Source organism: Psittacula echo, assembly GCF_963264785.1.
Source record: "Psittacula echo genome assembly, chromosome: 2".
Lineage (NCBI taxonomy): Eukaryota > Metazoa > Chordata > Aves > Psittaciformes > Psittacidae > Psittacula > Psittacula echo.
In genome coordinates, this window is record NC_137737.1 from 14991780 (window position 1) to 15013423 (window position 21644).

Consider the following 21644-nt stretch of genomic DNA (forward strand, 5'->3'; position numbering starts at 1 on the left):
ACGGTTGGCTTTCTGGGCTGCGAGCGCACACTGAAGCCGGCTCATGTTCATTTTCTCATCGACCAACACCCCCAAGTCCTTCTCCACAGGGCTGCTCTGAATCTCTTCTCTGCCCAACCTGTAGCTGTGCCTGGGATTGCTCCGACCCAGGTGTAGGACCTTGCACTTGGCATGGTTAAACTTCATCAGGTTGGCATCAGCCCACCTCACAAGCATGTCAAGGTCCCTCTGGATGGCATCCCTTCCCTCCGGCGTATCAACCGAACCACACAGCTTGGTGTCATCGGCAAACTTGCTGAGGGCGCACTCAATCCCACTGTCCATGTCACCGACAAAGATGTTGAACAAGACTGGTCCCAACACCGATCCCTGAGGGACACCACTTGTTACTGGTCTCCAGCCGGACATCGAGCCATTGACCACAACATCCTGGTTGCCAGGCAAATGTCTGCTTTCTGCTAATACCACAGAATGGTTTGGGTTGGAAAGGACCTTAAGATCATCCAGTTGCAACTCCCTGCCAGCGGCAAGGACTCCACACACTAAACCATGCCACCCAAGACTCTGTCCAACCTGGCCTTATATGTCCAATACTAAATAGACGCAACCCTGTAGTTTAATCAAAGAAATACTATTTCGGTGCTAGTTATAAATAAAATATTATGGAATAATAATATTATACTAGAAATAAAATATTATGCCAAATATCTGTTAATCCCAGAAAATACGGAAGTCAGCCATATTACTTCTGCTATAACTTTGTAGACAACAAAAAGCAAGTTTTCCATGAATCTTTGTAGACAGGGAAAAAGAAATTTTCCATGTTCTTAGACAAAAGTTTGCAGCAACAGAAACCATTTAGCAGTCTGAGAAAAAAAATTGTGACAATGGGAACATACAACACCACTACTGGTATTTGCTAAACATCTAACTGAAGTGATTGCCAGGCCTAGAAAACAAGATGCAATCTGTTCTACATGGAATGGCATGTATGAAAATAATGTTGATGTTATGGTCAGAGAAGCATTTCTTTTTACGGTAACGGTATAGTCTAAACATTTTCCTTTCATTAAAAAAACCAACAAAACAACCACCAAAACACTTCCATGATCAGAATGTAGAAGGCAGACAATGTTCTGGAGATGCAGACTACATCCAAACCCTGCTTTAAACACATCCCCTCCAAATAAAAATACAATAAACTATTGTGCAGAACTGTTTGAAGAGTAAATAAGAATTCTTCAGAGTAGTTTCTTTCACCAGTGTTCCACTCGACTGCTTGCAAGGAAATCTGAACACTAGCTAGGAGCTTCTGTCTGTAAATATCATTGGTATGTCAGATTTCCCTCTTCCCTGCCTAAACTTCTCCTCAAATTACATTCAGATTCCTGTGGTACCATAACAACTTCAATACAGCATGTATTTCAGTATTTTGTAAAGGTTTCATTCCCATTTCCACTCCCAATTACTGTTGGTTTACGTTTTTCATCCTGGCTGCACTGCAGAATGTATATCCTTACAGTATCTGTGAGGTCTTACAGCTTTAACACAGAATATTGTTAACTACTACATCAAAACCACATCAATATATGTACTGAAGTGACATCATATATTATACGATACGCAACAGATTTCACCATGTTTTATCAAAATGTGTCAAAGCAATGCAATTCCTGATGACAAAATAAAAGTGAGCTGTGCAGAAAGTGGTTGTTTGGGCTTTTATGGGAATCATGGACTTTCTTTCAATTCCATTCATGGGAATGAATACTCCTCAGTTGGGCAACTTAGTTTTTCAAGTTTAAATGAGGATAAAAATCCAAAATAAATCCTAATAAAACTGTTTTGCTTTGCCTGCTATGGATCAATATAATATGTAATATCAAAACACTGTTTCTCACCCCCAGGGGGAAATTGCAGATGATCCTACATTCACTTGGAACCCAGCACAAGCTTTCTAAACGGCCACAAACCATTCTTAAGTATTTCAGGAACATACCAAAATCTGCATTCACTATACTCTGCAAAAACCCTGTGCAGAGCATGAAAATTAGTATTAATGTGTACCTAAGATAATTCGGATTTTTCAGTCTAAAGAAATCATTTGTGAAAGGTTATATAAAATACTGTTCAGACTCCTAAAGGAAACTGTTGAGGCATATTAATGTCAGATTTTATTTCTCTTCTAACTGTGGCATGCTATCTTTAAGTACTTTATTCTAGAACCCAGTAAAAAGGCTGGACTTGAAACTAACTAGAGATTGCCTCCAGTTGTTTTAAGTATAGAACATTCATCACTTCACCTAAAGGAGTATCTAACCGAGAGCCTTAAGCAAGGATAGAATACAGCATTATCTTTCTTTATAGACCATTCTCCAAACTTTGCACATGATCTCACATAGTCATATTCACTAAATCAGAGCAGAATTTGCAAAGTATCACAGAATCACAGAACAGTTTGGGTAGGAAGGGACCTCAAAACTCATCCAGTTCCAACCCCCTGCGATGGGCAGGGACACCTTCCACTAGACCAGGTTGCTCGAAGTATCTAAACAATGTAGGACTATTTAGAGCACAGTCTGGAGAACACAAGTACATTATCTATACACAGTATTTTATTTGTATAACTTTCATCCATTATATAAACCAGTGTACAAACACTGGAGACAAACTATGGCCAGTGCTTATTATTGTGTGTACACGTCTATATTTTATAGTTCTGTTGGAATGTATGCCTGTGAGTACACATACATGTTATAGCATTTATATTAATCTCAAAAAAATTGGGGTTAACCTGTTTATGCTAATAACAGGAGAGAAACTAAAGCCAGCTAAACTTATGTGAGATGCTCCTACGTGGCTTGGTAAGGAAGGATTAAGCAGAAGTTAACTATCAACCACATCTTCCAATGAAGCCTTCCATAACCTACTCCTATTTTCCCACTTTCCTGTGAAATTGATGTAGTTTGCATCAAACTCCTACTTAATAAGTCTACTATATCACTTCAAAGGACAGTCTTCCACAAAGCACATGGTGAAATACATACATTTAAGCACTTAAAGCTGTGTGGCATTTTTTGAACAGGTCTATACAGATTCATACCATCTCTTTCGTATCTTCTGCTAATGGCAAAAACGTAGCTTCCAGAATAGCAACTTGATCAGCGCTGAGCTTCTGCCACAGACTAATCAGCATAATCACCAGATGGGTGGCACTTTTCAGCTTTGTGAATGCCTGGAATATGTTGGCTTGATTTTCCACTGCTGCATCTGCTAGAGCTATTACCTGCAAAAATCACAAATGTCTGTTAAGGATAATTTTACCATCCATGAACACTCAACACTGAAATTACCTTTGGCAGACTCCTATTTTCCTTTAGAAGATCGTGAGGAATTCTGTTTTCCATAAACACAAACCACAAAGTATTAAATTCATTATCAAGATTTTTCTTTTGCATACCCAAGGTAACAGGATCAATCTCTCTAGTATAATAGTGTAGAAAGGATTCCATTTAGAGCATATTCTTCAGGAATTCCTGAGCTTGATCCCTATCATAATACATGATAACACACTAATACGTGATAACACATAATACGTAATAACACACTAACTTTCAGTTTTATACCACACAAGACACTAATCTCCAGATGACCAGCAAGCCTACCGTATGAATCAAAAAACAATACATTGATTTTATGCAATTAAAAATGCAGTATATAATTATTTCCAGATGAACAGAACTGCAATCTGTTATTTTATTAGCTCTTGGGTCTCTCCATGTTTTGCACTAGTTGCTTAAGCTTTTATGCTAAGATGTAAACATTATGGATCACGTATATGAAGGCAGTACCACTTTACTTGCCAGACATCATGAAAAAAAATCAAACTAAAACACCAGATTCACTTCTTCTAAGATGGTAAAATAGTTGTGTTGAGTACTTCAAGATGGGGAAAAACAGAAGATCCATTATATGATATTCAACTCAGTTCCGAAATAACTTGTAACTGTATATAATATTGTAGACTCACAGCATTACAAAAATTGGTATTCTGAGAAACTTTGCTATAAATGCCTTCTTTCTTAAAGTACAATGTTTAGACATTTTCCATCACCAGTGAAAAGCAAAGATAACAGTGATTTCACTATGCAATTTCAGTATGACATGTCAATACGACAGCAAGAGATTTTCCACAGTGTTGGCACTGAACTACTACAGCTAAAGGAAAGGGGTTTATCCTGGGTGAACACAAGAGCTTACAAGATCTGTTCACATGAAAGCCACTACATCTTCATGTTGGCTGGATAATACTTGGCTTACAGCAGTGCTGATTACCTTCACTGCCATTAAAACAACACAAAGCACCTTCCTCAACCACATTCTCCTTCTGTTTACTTATCTGCAAAACGGGGTAATAGGTGCTTGACTGGAATTGTGAAAAGCCTGCAGAAATGCAGTTAGAGTGTAATTAGTATTACAACAGAATTTACAAAGGAAAAACTTGCAGAGCTTGATCCATTAGCATTTGGCAACAGCAGGGAAACGAAAATACTATACGATGCATCTTCAGCCGGGAATTAAAGCCAACCAGCTGTTAGCATTTGGTGGAGAAAAACTATTTTTAATCTGCAACACTGGCATTAGAGATGTGTGTGTGTGTTCCCTCCAAACTCCCATGTGACTGGGAAGATAAAGAAAACAGAGTTTTAGAGAACTATAAATATGAAACATTTCAAACAAAATGTGTTGATAGCTTTTGGTTTGTATTTTAAGATGTAATGTTTCCAAATAACATGGAGAACCCACAGGACACCCATGAGCCCAAACACTACATAAATTAGAGCCCAGTAACAAAACAAAACCAAGAAAAGCCCAGCTAACCATGCAAAGAAGTGAGATGTTAATCCCAAATAGAGAAAACCAACATGATATAGTTCGGTTGGAGGAGATTAACAGTATCACAAACATATAACCTGATGTAATCATGCCCCCAGTCAGTTTGCTTAGACAAAAGCTATGATGTTCTTCATACCTCATGTTCTACACAAGGTTCAGTTCCACACTGCCGTTATATTTCAACAGGTATGGGTGACAAAGCTCCATCACAGACACAACACTAAGCAGTACCCTACACCAGTTACATCTCACCACTGCAACCAGTCACTGACAGCTATACAGCTTCACCTTTCTGAGGAAGCAAGCTACAACAGTAAAGTTCTCCTCAGCCTAACAGAGGCCTTCAAATATCTCATTGCCTTTCCTGTCCAATAGGCATTAGAGAATTCATGAATTAATTCCTCGATGATCTCTCACTCTGTGCTATATTTCAACTTATACTGTATAACTGAGGCCTTTTACGTAACATTTTACCTTAAGGATCCTTCATTTCAGAATTTGCTTTCTTTCCATTTTATAACCACGACCAAAGGAGGTACTCACCTCTTCATAGGCTATAGATGTAAAACAAATCTCCCAGTACTCCCAAACAATATCTGACGTACCCAGCCTTTAAGCTATTTTGAAAGCACCTTTGTAAGAAACCCTAAAAATACAGCTGTTAGAAAAGTTTGCCTTTGGTACAAAATTCTAAAGTTCTAATGCACATTAATACAAGACAAGTATACACCAGTGACAGGCCTAAGTTTCTAAAGGGGAGGTGCAGTCTTGGAGTGTTGCAGGTCACTAAAACACACACCAATTAAATCTTTACATGACTGCAAGTTCAACTTTTATACTTCCAGAGAAGCCAAAAAGGGGAGAAAAACCCCTCATTTCTAAGTCCTAATCATTCTGTTAATAGATGAATTGACTTAATACAGCTTTCTGAGATCTGGAACACCCAGGATAACACAATATGAATTACCATACTATAACGCATGGCATACACGGCCATGGTAGCTTTAAAAAAGCCTGTACCATAGAAAAAAGGTTGCTTGGACAACACCCCTTAAGATATGTCAAGCTGAAAGCCAAAGCAACAAAGAGCAGCTGGAAGAACTAAAGATAGTCTGAGATTATAAGGTTCCACAATAAGTACTTGATCTGAGGTAAAAAGAAGAAATCTTCCCTCGCAGAGGAAAATTACTGTAAACACTTCCCAGGCCATCAGGTGAAAACTCCACCTATACTGCATAAGGCAAATCATTGCCTAATTGAAAGTTTTCTTTTTCCTCCTTTAATGTCCCAAAGCTTTCAAACAAAACTAAAAATCAGGTTTTCAGACTTTCTAACAGCAATGGCAGTAAAGAAAGTAGCCAGTGCAGGAAACCAGTATGGGTTGAAAGTACACTATTGAATATACATTCTTACAACTGATCAAAACTTGATTTTCATTTATATCCTTAAAGAAAGCTCATATTGAACATTGTCACTAAATTTCATATTCACAGTTGCACAGGTAGAGCTGAAATCCAGAAGTATTTTTAACATCTTGTGAATTTCCACCCTCAACGCTATTGCCAGAATTTAAGTGCAATCATTTCCAAGAATAGAGCATTTCTCATGTTTTCAACCTTAAAGTGTTTAAGCAGAAAGATTTCTCTTCATATTCTTTAAGGTCCCTTCCAACCCATAACCATTCTATGATCCTATGCTTATTTATTCCTAAGTAGATCTCAGAAGATGTCAAGAATTTGAAAAATGCAAACTAATGGTGATTTAAGTTTTAAAAACATTCAGATTTCTCCATTATTACCGCTTTCTTAAAGATATTTTTCAGGGCACTGTTTAACATCCAGCACTAACTTCAAACTTAATAACCCCTCTTGAAAACAGCTTGCAACATACCCACTCTTGTATATTCAGACAAGTTCCTTGGGGCAATAATGAACATCACTCTCTCAGGCCCATTCCAGTAATACAAGAAAATACAAATACAATTCCAAAAATACAAAATGCCTTCTTATTAGCTGGCTACAAAGTTGAAGAAAACTGAAAAACTAAAGGCCAAGAAGTGAGTATGAATTTCCAAGGCACTTTGTTTTAAGTTGGTAGTACATTTTCTTGGAGGCCCTAGCACCATTGGGACTGGAAACTCTCCCAGGTTTTATGCCATATTCTAAACCAGAAAACAGGAAATGTGACTGACAATTTGGCGGGGGGGGGGGGGGGGTGGTTGGTTTTTTTTAATCAGCCAAGAAAAACATAACCATCCACCACTGCTGAAATTCAGCCAATTAGCCTTGCTCTCACCTAGTTCTATCCCACTGGGCTCAGCTTCTAGTAAATTTGAAGTATCTTCAGCAGAAACCAAGTTTGAAGAGAGGAAAAGTATGGCATTTAAGGAATACAATCACTATACATTTCATCTATAGCCCTCTAGAGTAAGTCTTCTATACAAAATTTGTTAAAATAGGAGAAATAACATCTGAAATGCAATCATTATTAAATGGACACAGAGATGGTGAAGACTATTATGTACTCCACAGTAAATTAATCCGTAACCAAAGGCTTTATACCTGGCTCTAAAGAGACATTCTGTACACAGTTATAGAAGCAAAAACATAGATCACAAGCACATGGGTCTTCTCCTGGCAATTTTTCTTATGGAATATTTATTGCAAGGTAGCTCATTGATCTGACCCCTTCCAAATGTTTTTAAACAAAATTAGAAAGCAGGATGTTAATGCATATAAATCAGAAAACAGAATGCTGAGAAATGCTAGGATTACTGCTTGTCCATTCCTATTGCAAAAGGACAATGACTACTATTCTACTTCACCTTTTCATAGATTAACTCATTTCAGAGAAGGAAATACAACTCAGTTATTAAATCTAAAACAAGATCTAACAAAGTAATTTTTTATTATTTAAAGAAGTCTCCATCACATATCTGAGTTCACTTGGAACACGTAAGCATTTAAAGGAAAGCATTTTTTTCCCCTACGAGCCTCTCTGTCTACCTTGCACATCTGGTATGCAGCCACATAAAAAAGTTAAGACACCAGGCAAGCAAACTTTTACAACTGATAAAATAACATAAGTGATAATATCCACCTAATTAATTACAATCCCAAATATCCCTTATTCTGGGAGTAAACCTTTATGGGCAGTTCCCAAATTAGTTTACAAAGTTAACAAAAACAGTGATTAGCAGCCCAATTCCCTGTGCAGACCATCTCACTCAACAACCATCGTGCACAGAGCCTTTGACAGGTGACTAAAGCTTTATGGAATGCAGGCAAAGATATCCATGTCAGAAAGTGATCTTTATCTAACACTCACCTCAAGTGAGCTACTTCTAAACACCGCAGCATTCCCACAGCACTGCAATGGGTAGGGGAGAGCTCATGTTGGGATTAAGTACCTCAGGCCACAATTACCTGACCCTTAACAGAAGGCCTGGGCTAGTGCTAACCATGACCTCAGTTCTTAAAACGGTAGCACAGGCCCACCATGAGAAGGACAAAGCATCCATTCACCACACACCAAACACTCAACATTCAAGTGAAGCGCAACATGACCTCGATCTGAGACGACATCAGAGATGAAAGACACTGCAGCATGACGACCCATGCTTTATCTGGATGCACCCAGCTACCTCCTGAAATTCTACTGCCTCCCTTGAGGAATGTGGAATTACTGATCATCACAAGTAATTAATATAGCAATCTGCCTCCAGAAAATAGAAAAGTCAGATTAAGGAAGTTCACAAGGGAAGTTGTGTGGTTTTGTTCTCTTCAATGTTAAATTGCAAATTGCTACAAAGCACTCTCATCTGGGTTCAAACTTAAACAGGGGAGATTTAGGTTGGATGTAAGGAAGAAATTCTTTACTGTGACAGTGGCAAAGCACTGGGAACAGGCTGCGCAAGGATGATGTGAATGCTCCATCCCCGGCATAGTTCAAGGCCAGGCTGGAAGCGGCTTGCAGCAACCTGCTCTAGTGAAAGGTGTTCCTGCCCATGGCAGAAGGTAGGAACTAGATGAGCTTCAAGATCCTTTCCAACACTAACCATTCTATGATTCTATCTATGAGAACATAACACAGTTTACACGTTAAGATGCCAGTCAGCTCGAACACTTCATATGAGCCACATGCATGTACGTTATGGCATTCTTAAATTTAGAATCCTCTTTAGAGACTTCACATGTACCAAAGCTGTCTCTTACCTCCATAAACCAAAGTAATAGTGCATTATGACCATGGAGAGCACTGCCAGGGATGGGGCAGCCACAGCTTCTCTGGACAATCTCTGCCAGTGCCTTACCAGCCTCACAGGTAAGAACTTTTTCCTAACATCTAATGTTTTATACTGCTGCCCATCATCTTCTGAGCTTCTTTGTTTAAACCCATGCTAACATAAAGGAATTCTGTTGCCTCTGGTGTTCCTTCTGTGGTTAGGATTACACTTAAGACTATTTTAATGTGATTAATATACTTTTCTCTATTTGCTTGTTGTTATTTTTGTAAAGGGGTTTAGCATTTTTGAGAAGCCAGATAAAAATTAATATAGCTAAAGGGAAGAATATATAGAAGAAAATTATTTAAAACCTGACATTTGACCTCCTTCTGACAGCCTATCCAAAAGTAAATATTGCAGCCAGTTTTACATGTGAGTAACTGCTTGTTATTTGGTAAAACTATTAAATACCAAGATGGGGGGGGGCAATAACTCCTTTAAGGAAGGCTACAAACATATTCCAAAATACATATGATACTTTCCAATACATTTAGAAGCAAGTTCTACATTGCAAAATCCAAATTCAAAAGCAGAGTTATAAAATTAGCAGCTTATCTGAGTGAAGCAACATCTGCTACAAATTATACAAACCCCAAGAAACCAGTGAGTTACAATGAATGCTTTACTCACCCCTTCAAAACAAAAGTTCCATTTAAGTATAGGGATGTGCTAAATAATGCACAGATATGTCATGGACTCTCTGATAGCCCACAAATACTGGAGACAGAGTTTCACTGTAAAGCTGGGGTTGAATTGGCAGCAATGTATAAAAAAAGAAATACAGCCAGACATTAGCTAAATGGAGACACAGAGGTGGAGAGCTTGGTTTATATCCCAAGTATATGATATTGTATAATGATCACAAGACCATTTTACAACAAAGGACCAAATTTTAAACAGGGAAGTTGCATGCTTTGTCTATTAAAATAAGCTGTGAAACACAACAAACAGCTTAAACTAACAGGGGCCTCCTCCTGCAAATTTCTAAGTGCATTTCAGTTCAACAGCATCTACCAATGCCCAGGAAATCAAGAGAAATCCATTAGATCCTACTTCTGCACACAGTTAGGTACAGTGAAGCTCAATGGGTAACGTCGCAGATTAGCCAATTCCGGTGGGAACACTGCATTGATTCACTAAAGGCAGAATTATACCCTATTACAGACCATTACTCACAGTGTGATCAGTCATATGCACCTAGTGGGGAAATAAGTATTCAAAGCATATTAGGTATCAGGTGATGAGTTTTAGAAATACAGAATAAACCCACAGGTCATTGCTTCCTACGAAGTACACAGGAAAACACATCTCCTAACTCAGGCTCATCTCACATTTATATTTTATTATAGCGAGAAACAAGAAACATGCTGACGACATCAGACAGATGTCAGATAAAGACACATCTTTAAAAGGTTAATAAAACCAAATCCAACTAATACGCAATATAGGTATTTTTCCATCTTCACAGATGAACATAAAGCCATTCCAGCAAATCCTAATCCAACATCTCTAACAATAAAAGTATCAGTATCAAAATAATCATCAAGCCAGTCTAGACAATGAAGTTCTAAGTTAAATTCCAAGCCATTAAACTTGCCCCCCTCGATCCCATTTGCAATTTTGGCACTTGTGCTTTATATTGAACCACCTGAGGGAATTTCCAGAAGTCCCTCTTCAGGTTGAGCCAGCATATAATTTCTAGTGATTAGAAACCATAGTGGTTGCTAACACAGTGTCTGGGATTCAGAGTGATGAAATTAAGATAATACACTCTGGAAAGAAATTCTAAACATAGCAACCAAAGAAAATGGATGGCAGGCTAATTAGAAGCTCAAACTTAACAACAATAGTAATTTCAAGGAATCTCATACTAAAATTACTTTTCTATTTTGAGACACTTTATGGAATTTCTCTATTATTAGTAAATTCTTGAGAAACATGCCAGTACATTTGAAAATAAAACAGATTGGACAGAGCCTCGGGTGACACGGCCTAGGGTGAGGTGTCCCTGCCCATGGCAGGGGGGTTGGAACTGGATGAGCGTTAAGGTCCCTTTCAACCCAAACCATTCTATGATTCTATGATTCTCAAGTCAAACTACAACGATTGCAAAGCGTATGAACTGCTTGCTTGAATACCTTGTCTTTGAATTAAAACTCTGCTATTTCTTTTAGGTTTTTTTTTCATCTGAAAGAGACACAACCATTTCCAAACAAAGGCACATCATGATGAAATGCAGCCTTTTTAAACTCAGTCAAAAACACAGTCTATCAAACTGTAAGAGAATTCAGCAGAAGGACTAGAGCTCACCAGGTTTTACTGCATTTACTAGCAGAAAAAGAAAATGGCTTCAAAGGAGTCACTTACGGAAAGTAGAATTTCATTGTTCACACAAGGTGCAACACCAAGAAATCTCGAATAGGACTCTTGCGCTCCTCCACAGAGGAAGTACAGCACAGACCACAACAATGCTGTCTCCACAGCAATACCCAGTAAATAACCTTTACAAACTCGAACTGCACTCTACTTCATCTGGCTTCTATCAGATTAGATATTAGGAAAAAATTGTTTCCCATGAGGGTGCTGAGGCGCTGGCACAGGGTGCTCAGAGAAGCTGTGGCTGCCCCATCCCTGGCAGTGTTCAAGGCCAGGTTGGATGGGGCTTGGAGCAACCTCCTCTAGCGGAAGGTGACCCTGCCTGTGGCAGGGGGTTGAAGCTGGATGAGCTTTAAGGTCCCTTCCAACCCAAACCATTCTGTGATTCTATGTGAACAGTTGCCATACAGGTATGACTATTTTCAGTGGTGCAGATTTCATTTTATGGGAGCAAGACAAGTTTTGATAGACAAAAAAAATATCCTACTGCCAAGTCACACAGTAGGTGGACTTAACCTAGCAGTGAGGCAGCAAACAGCTTCTCATATCCCTGCCTGGGACCATCCATCTATAGAAAAACAAAGAAAACAAAAAAAGGAACCACCTGAAGTAACATTACAGTATATTCAAAGGCAATTCTTCAGGTGGCAATCAAAAGAACATATTTTTAGGTCACCAAAACAGTTGTGTTGCAGATAATGGCCAATGACCTTCTTCTGCACACCTGGAACTGCACTAACTCTCTTGTCTCAAACTGACAAATGAGGAAAATTCCCACCCGAAATACCTTGTTAATTCACAAGCACAAAGCCCACAGGAACAGGATCAGGTGCAGGTTTCTTTACATATGCACCTGCCCTAGCCACACAGCAAATTCCACCAATGCATTCTGCCGGTTAAACAGAGGAATTAGAACTTAAGAAGGAATAAAGAACAGAACCAAAAGAAGTGTTTTTTCCCCAAATCTTACATTCAAAACAAGACAAGCTGCAAAACTATTAATTGTTTTAGTGTGTAAAAAATATTTTATCACAGGATTACACAACATAGGTTACCGATTTGCGCTCAATAATGTAAAAGTCAACATTATGGATACATGTACATATGTATAGGATTGGGACTTTATTATTATTAATAGCATTCTATGTTGTACTCCTGCTATGCTTCTAAATATAGATGAAGCTATATGGCTTTGTAACATTCATTCAAAATGGTTTAAATCTAGAAAAATATTATCTGAGCAGAAGCTTACAGATAGTTCTACTGCATATTTGGATTAACAAATTGTACCCTCAATTATGGAGAACAGGAAAGAGCTCATTTTTCAACGCTAATACATAACCACACACATACACACCCTACTAAATTAGTAACAAATGCTCTTCCTGATAAGCTTTCTGATAAGAAAAGATTTTCCTTTCAAAAAATTTCAATTTAAATACTTGTCTTGTTCCCCTGACGTAATACAGCTGAAGTTCATGCCCTGCTTCAGTCAAATCTAATAGTTTTAACTTCATTTTCAACCATTACTTCTCATAACAAGATGTACTCAAAAGGGTATTTATGTTTGCTTTATTCTATCGCATCAAAGTTAGAAAAACACATCTGGGGAGCGTACACTGTAGCCACACTGCAGACCAAAAATCCAGATAAATGATTTGTCTAGAGGGATGACTAGATAAGTTGGCCAAATATCAGACCAAATTCACTTTGATGTTTCAAGTTGGTGGAGCTCAGAAACATGATCTAAACTACACAGTTATGTCTTCTGAAAAAGTAACAACCATCTCCTCATTTAGCATCTGCTGGGGGGGAAGCATTCATCATTAATAAAATTGTAAGAATCTAAGGAAAAACATTTGTCTACTTTCACTCATATTCTTACCCTTTTCCAGGGCCATCTCCAGTGGCCTGTTACCAGAAACGCCTTGGAGTCTGCTTAGGAGCCCATAGAGAAGGATGGCATTTGAGATTCACATTACAGATACAGGAAGCTGAGCTCAGACTGCATTGAGCTCATGTAAGGTTTCATGTAAGCAATTCCCTTGGAGTGATGCTGAGCTACTTGTCAAAAATTAGTAATGAAAATACATAAAAATAGATAAAACCTCATATCAGGTGCAAAACTAACTTACTGAGCTCCATCAACAGACAGCTAGCATCTGGCTAAATGGTAGGACTGGAGAGAATTACTGAGCACCATTCCTGTGGGAAGAAGTACTAAAGAAAACCTGCTGTGCAATGAGAACACGAACCAAACATTATGTTCTTTTCTAAATGGAAAATTCCTGGGGGAGAATATAAAAGAAAAATCATTTCCCAAAGGATTTAACCCCATTGCAAAGCTTATTGTTAAAGGAACTGGAGGAAGGGATGTCTGCTACCCTAACAGAGCAAAGGAACTATGAAGAACCAGGAAGACATGCAGCATTGCTTTCTTTTGCAGCAAATACAAGAACATGGCTGTTGAAAACAGAGGGAAATTTACAAAGACCAAAGAAGGTATCTAATTTTCCGTGCCTTCGACTCCAGAAGACCCATCTTCCTCTCCACTGACTACAGAAGAAATCTAACTTTCTAGATGAAAACTGCTTCTGTGAATCTCACCCATAGCACAATAAAGCAAAACCCACCTGGTCAAAAGATATGCCTAGATCTTTAGCAATAAATACTGTAATAAAACATATAAGAAATTTCATCTCATGAGAGTCAATCTTCATTATCAATGCAGAAGAAAACTTCTGCATAGTAGCACAATATTAAAGACAAAATTCCCAACACTTTCCTGCTGTGAATAGTAGCATGCGAAAAAGCATGCTGCAAAAGCAGCCAAGAAAGTGGTCCACAGACAAATTAACCACAGACATTTTAGTTCCCTTAAGAACAAAATTTTAGTACATTTGGGTTTGGATTCACGATCTACAGTGCTCAAAAGTTAAATAACTCTGACTATAAGTAAACCAAAGCTTTACCTGAGAAAAGAAACTATTAAGAATATTTCCTTTTTCTATTGAAACACGACATTCCAACTGAAGTCTATATACCACATACTTCTGTTGAAAACATGAACTACAGTTTAAAAACAATCAATATAAACCAAAAGCAAACACATGTCCTTTTATCTGGGGCTCTTGTGGTTAAAGCATCATGTTCAAGAAAGTATAGATGTGTGACATGTTGTTTGGACACTTGCAGACCCATCCACAGCATACAAAACTCCACTACTTCAACTGACACATGACTAAGGACAGCATGTAAACATCGTACTATATTCAAGTTCTTTTAACTGAGATTTTACACAAGAAAAAATCAAATGCAAAATGTAAACAAGTTAATAAAGTACGTTTCCTTCAATATATAATCACAATTCTTGATCATATAATTATAGATATAAATAGACAAATATATAATTCTTAATACATAATTATGTTCTTCAATAGCAGTTTTCTGTGTGTGGATAAAACATATTCAGCCGCTATCACTCAAAAGTATTCATAGAAACAGAAAACCTGAAGCTACTCTGTACTTTAGCAGGGTTACTCTGATGTAGTAATTCATTTGAGAAAGAGTAGCTCCATATTAAATGAAAACATTCTTTCCCCCAAAGTCAGTATTTAGCATTTGCAACCTCCAAAGATCACTACAGTTATCAGCAGTTATTATCAGAGTACTGATGGACAAAATCCCTTTCAAAATGGCAAGAGGGTGCTCCTGTCAGTAATTATCCCTGCTAATTGCCCTCTTTCATTTAGTCTTTTCTAGTGAGTGCTCCTCTTATCTGTTTTTCTCCATGTGATACCAGCCAGGGCCTCTCTCAGTTCACCTGCTGCTTCATTTAACAGTCTAACCCCTCCATAATCACTTGTTTGCTTTTCAAATTTCTTCTAATTTTCAACCTGTTTAAACTGAGCATTTATCAATTTATTTCTTTATTATCAGTCTATGAAAACATGGCAAAGATATTTTTGGGGGGGGGGGTGCGTCACCTGATGTAAGTTCTAATGGTAGAAGAGTTAGAAACATACCTTATGTATGACAGGACATCAAGATACTCTTTCAGCTTTGATGATGATGTTTGAAAGGTGACATAGGAACAGATTTTACAGAAAGAGATTAGCTGAATCTGTAATCCACCTACATCTCTTTGAAAAGCAGCGGTTTAGTCCCCCTCTCCTTTATCTTCAGGTATCCCCAATCTTCCCTGTCCTTTTGTGGTGATTTTGCACAATCATATCCATAACAAACAGTAGAAATAGGAGGCAAACTACAGAGAATTAACAACAACGGTAGTTACAAAACAGAATCCCCAATGTGTAACTTCTTCCTTCTCTACTGCATAATAAAATTCAACAGCATATAAACAGTAAGGAGTTTTGTGGAAACTGAACAGAAATTATTTTGTGAATAATTTAAACTAAACATATAATTAAGGGAATACTAATAATAATCTCCTATCTTTCCATAAATTTGTATCAACTATTATTGACTGTGTTGCAATTCTACCTAACTTTCTAATGCAATTCCATTTCAGCCATTCCATTATTTTACACAAGATGAATGTTAGGCCATCATCCTTACATTTACCTCAGTCTTCCTTTAATTCATTTGAACATCAGCTTTAGCCACTTCTCTGGAATTACCCTCCTCTGTAACTTCTAACTAACCTTACTTGTACAGGGAATTGTTTTTCCAAACCTTTAGAATTCTTAAATATGAGCTAAATTGAAGATTTTAAAAGGTTTATAGTAATGTTTAATATTCTCCTTAGGGACTACTGGAAACTTTTACATCACTTGATCAGAACACAACATTTCTGTTTAGATCAATAAAGAATATATATTCAACATTTCTGCTTCTTTAAGTTATTGTATCACATCACAGCTGGGGAAAGAAAAAAAAAAAAAAACCAATAAAGTAACACTTCTAACAGATAAAGGTGTTCAATATGAAAGCACCAGTCTCAGGCAATCGGAAATTTTCAGCTTCTTGAAGATTCAGATGCAGAATAACGTTCTAGTATCCTTGTTTGTGGAATGGCCCCCTCACACTGACCCTTACACATACATTTCTAAACCCATCAGAAGAAAGCTGGAGGAAAAATATGCTATTAACTAATTAACTTAAATAGCCAGGGGATCAAACAGGCTTCTTCCCTATTGTGCTGTGGACTTCTATCCCTATCTTCTGTTCTCAACTTGAATGATACTGGTGCGAGACATGTAAATGCCTCTGCAGTAAAGAAAACCCTACACCTGCACCAAGCTTACTCTTTGAGCTTTTCCTTAATCTGTGTCACAAATGTAATTACTACAACTGAAATAGTTAATTTTATCATTTCTATTTCTTTCCATTCCTCTCTGCTTCAAGAATATCTGATGCCACAAATTTAATAAGCAAAATATCAGACCATTAGCTTTAAGTTAACCACATACAGCAATTTACAACTCATTTTTTAAAGACATACACAGGAAATACAGATTTTGTTACCAGCGTATTCTTAATTTTTGTACAACGAGAAAACTACCTCCATACATATACAGGTATTTGTGAAATGCGTTTGAAAGCACAAGTGGCATTTATGATTATAACGCTGATGTGTTTGTCATTTTGCTACAAGGTAATTATACTACCAAGTAAGGTCTTGGAGGGCTGTAATTAAGCTTTCCACTACATTTTACATTCTGCAAACTTCCAATTCTATTACAAAAGCTTAAAGTAAACTGGAAGCACGCAGGCAATTATGTTCCACAATCACACAGCATCGCTCCATAGGTATTGTCTTCACATTAATGGTCAGATTTTGCTTCTAATCTATGGCTCTTGAAACTGGTGGGGACTATAGTTTTACTCAGGATTTGTCATGGGAGTTAGTATTTGCAGGATTCAATGACTAACAATTCCTGGGTTTTATTCTCCATAGCTAGGGAGAATAGTGCAGCATAGAGTATTTATAGAACAGGATATTTTGAGACAGAGAGAATTTGTATATTCTCTCTATATATGGAAAATATGTATATTCTATATTTAACATCGAAAAGAATATTTTTAGGGACACATCTCTGCTGAAAACTATTCTCTCAAGAAGGCATTTAATTTGAGTAATTGTCAGGGAAAACATGAGACTTCTCTATCTGGTCCTACTCCTAGCCATTTTTAGGAGCTGAACAAGTAAAGAGCTTTTCCCCATATCCCATTACAACTACTTTTACTGATGTTCAAGTAATTGGTGATGTGACAATAGGCACCAATATACCTGTCAAAACAAATACAGTCCATGTACCGCCAGAATAAGATCCCTATAATTGAAAGGGTAATACATTAACTCATGGTGCCACATGTATCCTTGTGAGTAGCAAAAAAACCATATGTTTCCATAATATCTTTACCACTTAATTTTCAACCTTATTCTGACTGCTTGGCAGCCCGTTAAATTATTTTAATGTAGAAATGCCCAATATTAAAAGCAAATTTGGCTCTTTAATCTTGTTCTATTATATATTGTTTCAGCTCAAGAACTAACAGAAAAATTAGGAGCAGTAAACTCCCACCACCTTTTTCATATCACTGCTACAACATTGTAGCCTGAATTTTTTCTCATTCTAACACAATTTGTAATTGCGTTAAAATGCATTAAATGAATGCTCTTTAATTTGAGTCATTAAACACAGACTGGCTTGGGTTGAAAGGGACCTTAGAGCTCTTCCAGTCCCAAACCCCTACCACAGGCAGGGACACCTTCCACTAGAGCAGGTTGCTCCAAGCCCCATCCAACCTACCCTTGAACACTGCCAGGGATGGGGCAGCCACAGCTTCTCTGGGCAACCTGTGCCAGCGCCTCAGCACCCTTCACAGGGAAGAATTCTTTTCCTAATATCTAATCTAAATCTAACCCATGTCAGTTTAAGGCCATTCCTGCTTGTCTCATCACTACACACTAGTCTGGCTAATTTTCACTCTGGTTTGTTATATTTTTAAGTCCTAGATAAGGGTCTCCCCTTAAACTTAAGCTCACTTACCATATACTGTAGCACCAAAACTTAAGGACAGTTTTCTGACTCCATTTCCATAAGTGGTATCAGTTCCTTATCAAATATATTGCATGCAAGCTTAATTAAAACAGGATGGCAAACAAAGAAGGAGTTGATTTAAGATCCAAATATAAAACATTCAAGCATAAAGCACAAAATGGATGTCACTATAGGCCAATATGCGAAAGTACAACTCTTCATCAGGTTATTTACGTGTGCAGCAAAGCATTTTTTTTGCTAACAAGTCAGGATCTGTACAAGTCCCTAGCAAAAGTTGTAATAATAAAGGACAACCTTACAATCAACGGTCCTCCAGGCCTCTGAGGTCAATATAAATGGCAAATCCAATCCTAACAGCAAAAGATGACCTTTATTGTTTCGAATTGGGTTTCTATGTCTTCTTCAAGCCAGTGAAAACTCTCACTGATATGGCAAACTTTTTACAGTCACCTGATTCTGACAAACAGGTATATATCCACATGAGAAATGTCAGTGAACTTCAAACTGTACAGTGCGCTTTGACCTCTGCAGTGAAATGTATGTGCAAATCAAGCTTTGAAATGGTTCAAGAAAGCAATTCCAACTGGTGCATATTCAAATGTAATTTGCATAAGAATAGTCTAATAACTCACAATTGGTGACCTTAAAATAATTTGCTTCTAATCCCCACTTAATTTAAAACCAAGTATTTTAACAAACAGACTATCAACTCTTTTTCCCATCAACAATTTTTCCCTTTACATCTGCGCTATTTTTCTACAATGTTCATTTGATGGTATTTTCCCTTCCATGGAAATTAAGCATGGGTTGTCCCTGTACTACCAAACAGGATATTTTTGACTGAATCCTGTTCTCTATGCGTTTAGCTAACTTCACACTTACAGAACAAGCCTTACTACCTTCTTTTCAATCTTATCTTAGCTAGAGAATTTGATTTAGTAGAAATGTTACAAGCTCTTTGCATCTCAGGTGGAGAACATAATGTCACTTGCCCCATTTTCCTCTTTTGTCCTAGGTAGTACTAGTTAAAACTTTTTAATGAGTATTTTAACAAGTATATTCTTGATTCTGCACCTTTAACTTGTCAACAAGCTCTGCTCCCATGGAAACAAACAATAAAAGACCAACTTGACATCTTTAACAAAGGCTCTGTCCTTCAAAGACACTGAGGTGAAAGACCAATTTAATTAAGATAGGAAAAGAAGCTGCCAATCAAATTTTAAACCACCATTCATTAGATAGGCTAATAGATAAAAAGAGTGCCACTATTTCTGGAATCCAATCTCTTTCACTGCTGCAAGCAATATCTCACTGAACATGAATTGCTAAAAGGATTGACAGAATATATTTGGGGGGAGGGAAGGGTTAGAAATGTTCACGTATTCCAGTGAATCACTCTGCCATAATGCTTGCAAAGTAACACTGATGTGTTCCCCTTGGGCAAACACCTGTTTACGAATTGGGACATACCATTAAAAGTGACTTCACCTTTTATGCTCCATGCCAAATTCAGTGTAACGCAATTCGGTCTATGCCAGACCTGCGTTCCATTCCCATGTTCTGAACAATTAATTGCAACCTGCAGTTCGACTACTTATCTAAGGTGCTTCAAACTGCCTGAAAACAGGGAAAGCAACAGAAACAGCTTTCCGATATTCCACCTGAAAAACTGGTGCCACTAGCTTAGTTAGCACATACACACTCTCAAAGCCTACCAACGAATCAGGCAATTTATTAACTCACAGTGTACAGCACTTCCCATTTATCCACTGATGACATCATAGAAATTTATAGAGGAACCATAAATACCAAAAGATAAACAAACAGGTCAGCACAGAGTGGAGAAAACATCCAGCTCTCAAAATTCGCCAAAGGACTAAAACAAGCCTTTTGTCATCAATGACATTTTTGCCATATTCAGGTATCCAAATTTTTCAGACAGAGATTTATATTTTGTAGGCTTTGCTGAAAATTAACCAACTCTAAGAAATAATAAAGTAAAATGGTGATGAATCTGATGCTTTGAACAAGATCCTTAGAAGTCACATACAAAATCAGAAACCTACATCAGTAAGATACAGGCTATTTACACACCGTAGATTGGTAGTCAAATGCACCAAATCTTTCCCAATAATTTTGGAGGATACGAATACTCTAAACAGCTGAAAGTTCACTGTTATTTTAGGTACCTAAATAAGGTGCAGGAACCTACAGTAGAATATGTAAATTCAAAAGTGGTACTTTTAATATAAAAAAAAAAATCACCCATCTGACATTTATTTCCATACATTCTCATCTTCATTATTGCCATCAGTCACCTCTTCTTTTGATTGTGCTGTATAACTGTAGATAACAGCGGTTAGAAGTAACACTATAAAAATTGACAGGACATTATAAACACATACTGGTTTAGCTGTAGTGGACCACATAGAACCATAGAATCATAGAATAGTTAGGGTTGGAAAGGACCTTAAGATCATCTAGTTCCAACCCCCCTGCCATGGACAGGGACACCCCACACTAAACCATGACACCCAAGGCCTCATCCAACCTGGCCTTGAACACCGCCAAGGATGGAGTATTCACAACCTCCCTGGGCAACCCATTCCAGTGCCTCACCACCCTCTCAGTAAAGAACTTCCTCCTTATATCCAATCTAAACTTCCCCTGGTTAAGTTTTAACCCGTTACCCCTTGTCCTGTCACTACAGTCCCTAATGAAGAGTCCATCCTCAGCATCCTTACAGGCCCCCTTCAGATACTGGAAGGCTGCTATGAGGTCTCCACGCAGCCTTCTCTTCTCTAGGCTGAACAGCCCCAACTTTCTCAGCCTGTCTTCATACGGGAGGTGCTCCAGTCCCCTGATCATCCTCGTGGCCCTCCTCTGGACTTGTTCCAATAGTTCCAGGTCCTTTTTAGGTTGAGGACACCAGAACTGCACACAATACTCCAAGTGAGGTCTCACGAGAGCAGAGTAGAGGGGCAGGATCACCTCCTTCGACCTGCTGGTCACGCTTCTCTTGATGCAGCCCAGGATACGGTTGGCTTTCTGGGCTGCGA

The 21644-nt window shown here is 37.9% G+C and overlaps 1 protein-coding gene across 1 annotated transcript in view; it reads right to left on the reverse strand.

The window, feature by feature from the left end:
• Positions 1–21644, reverse strand: part of BBS9 (Bardet-Biedl syndrome 9) — a gene marked incomplete at its 3' end in the record, with an annotated part of 276367 nt that overhangs the window by 159169 nt on the left and 95554 nt on the right. The window contains exon 20 of the mRNA XM_080611280.1: positions 3104–3286. Within this exon, the coding sequence (XP_080467406.1) occupies positions 3104–3286 (183 nt within the window). The remainder of the gene's footprint in view (positions 1–3103; positions 3287–21644) is intronic.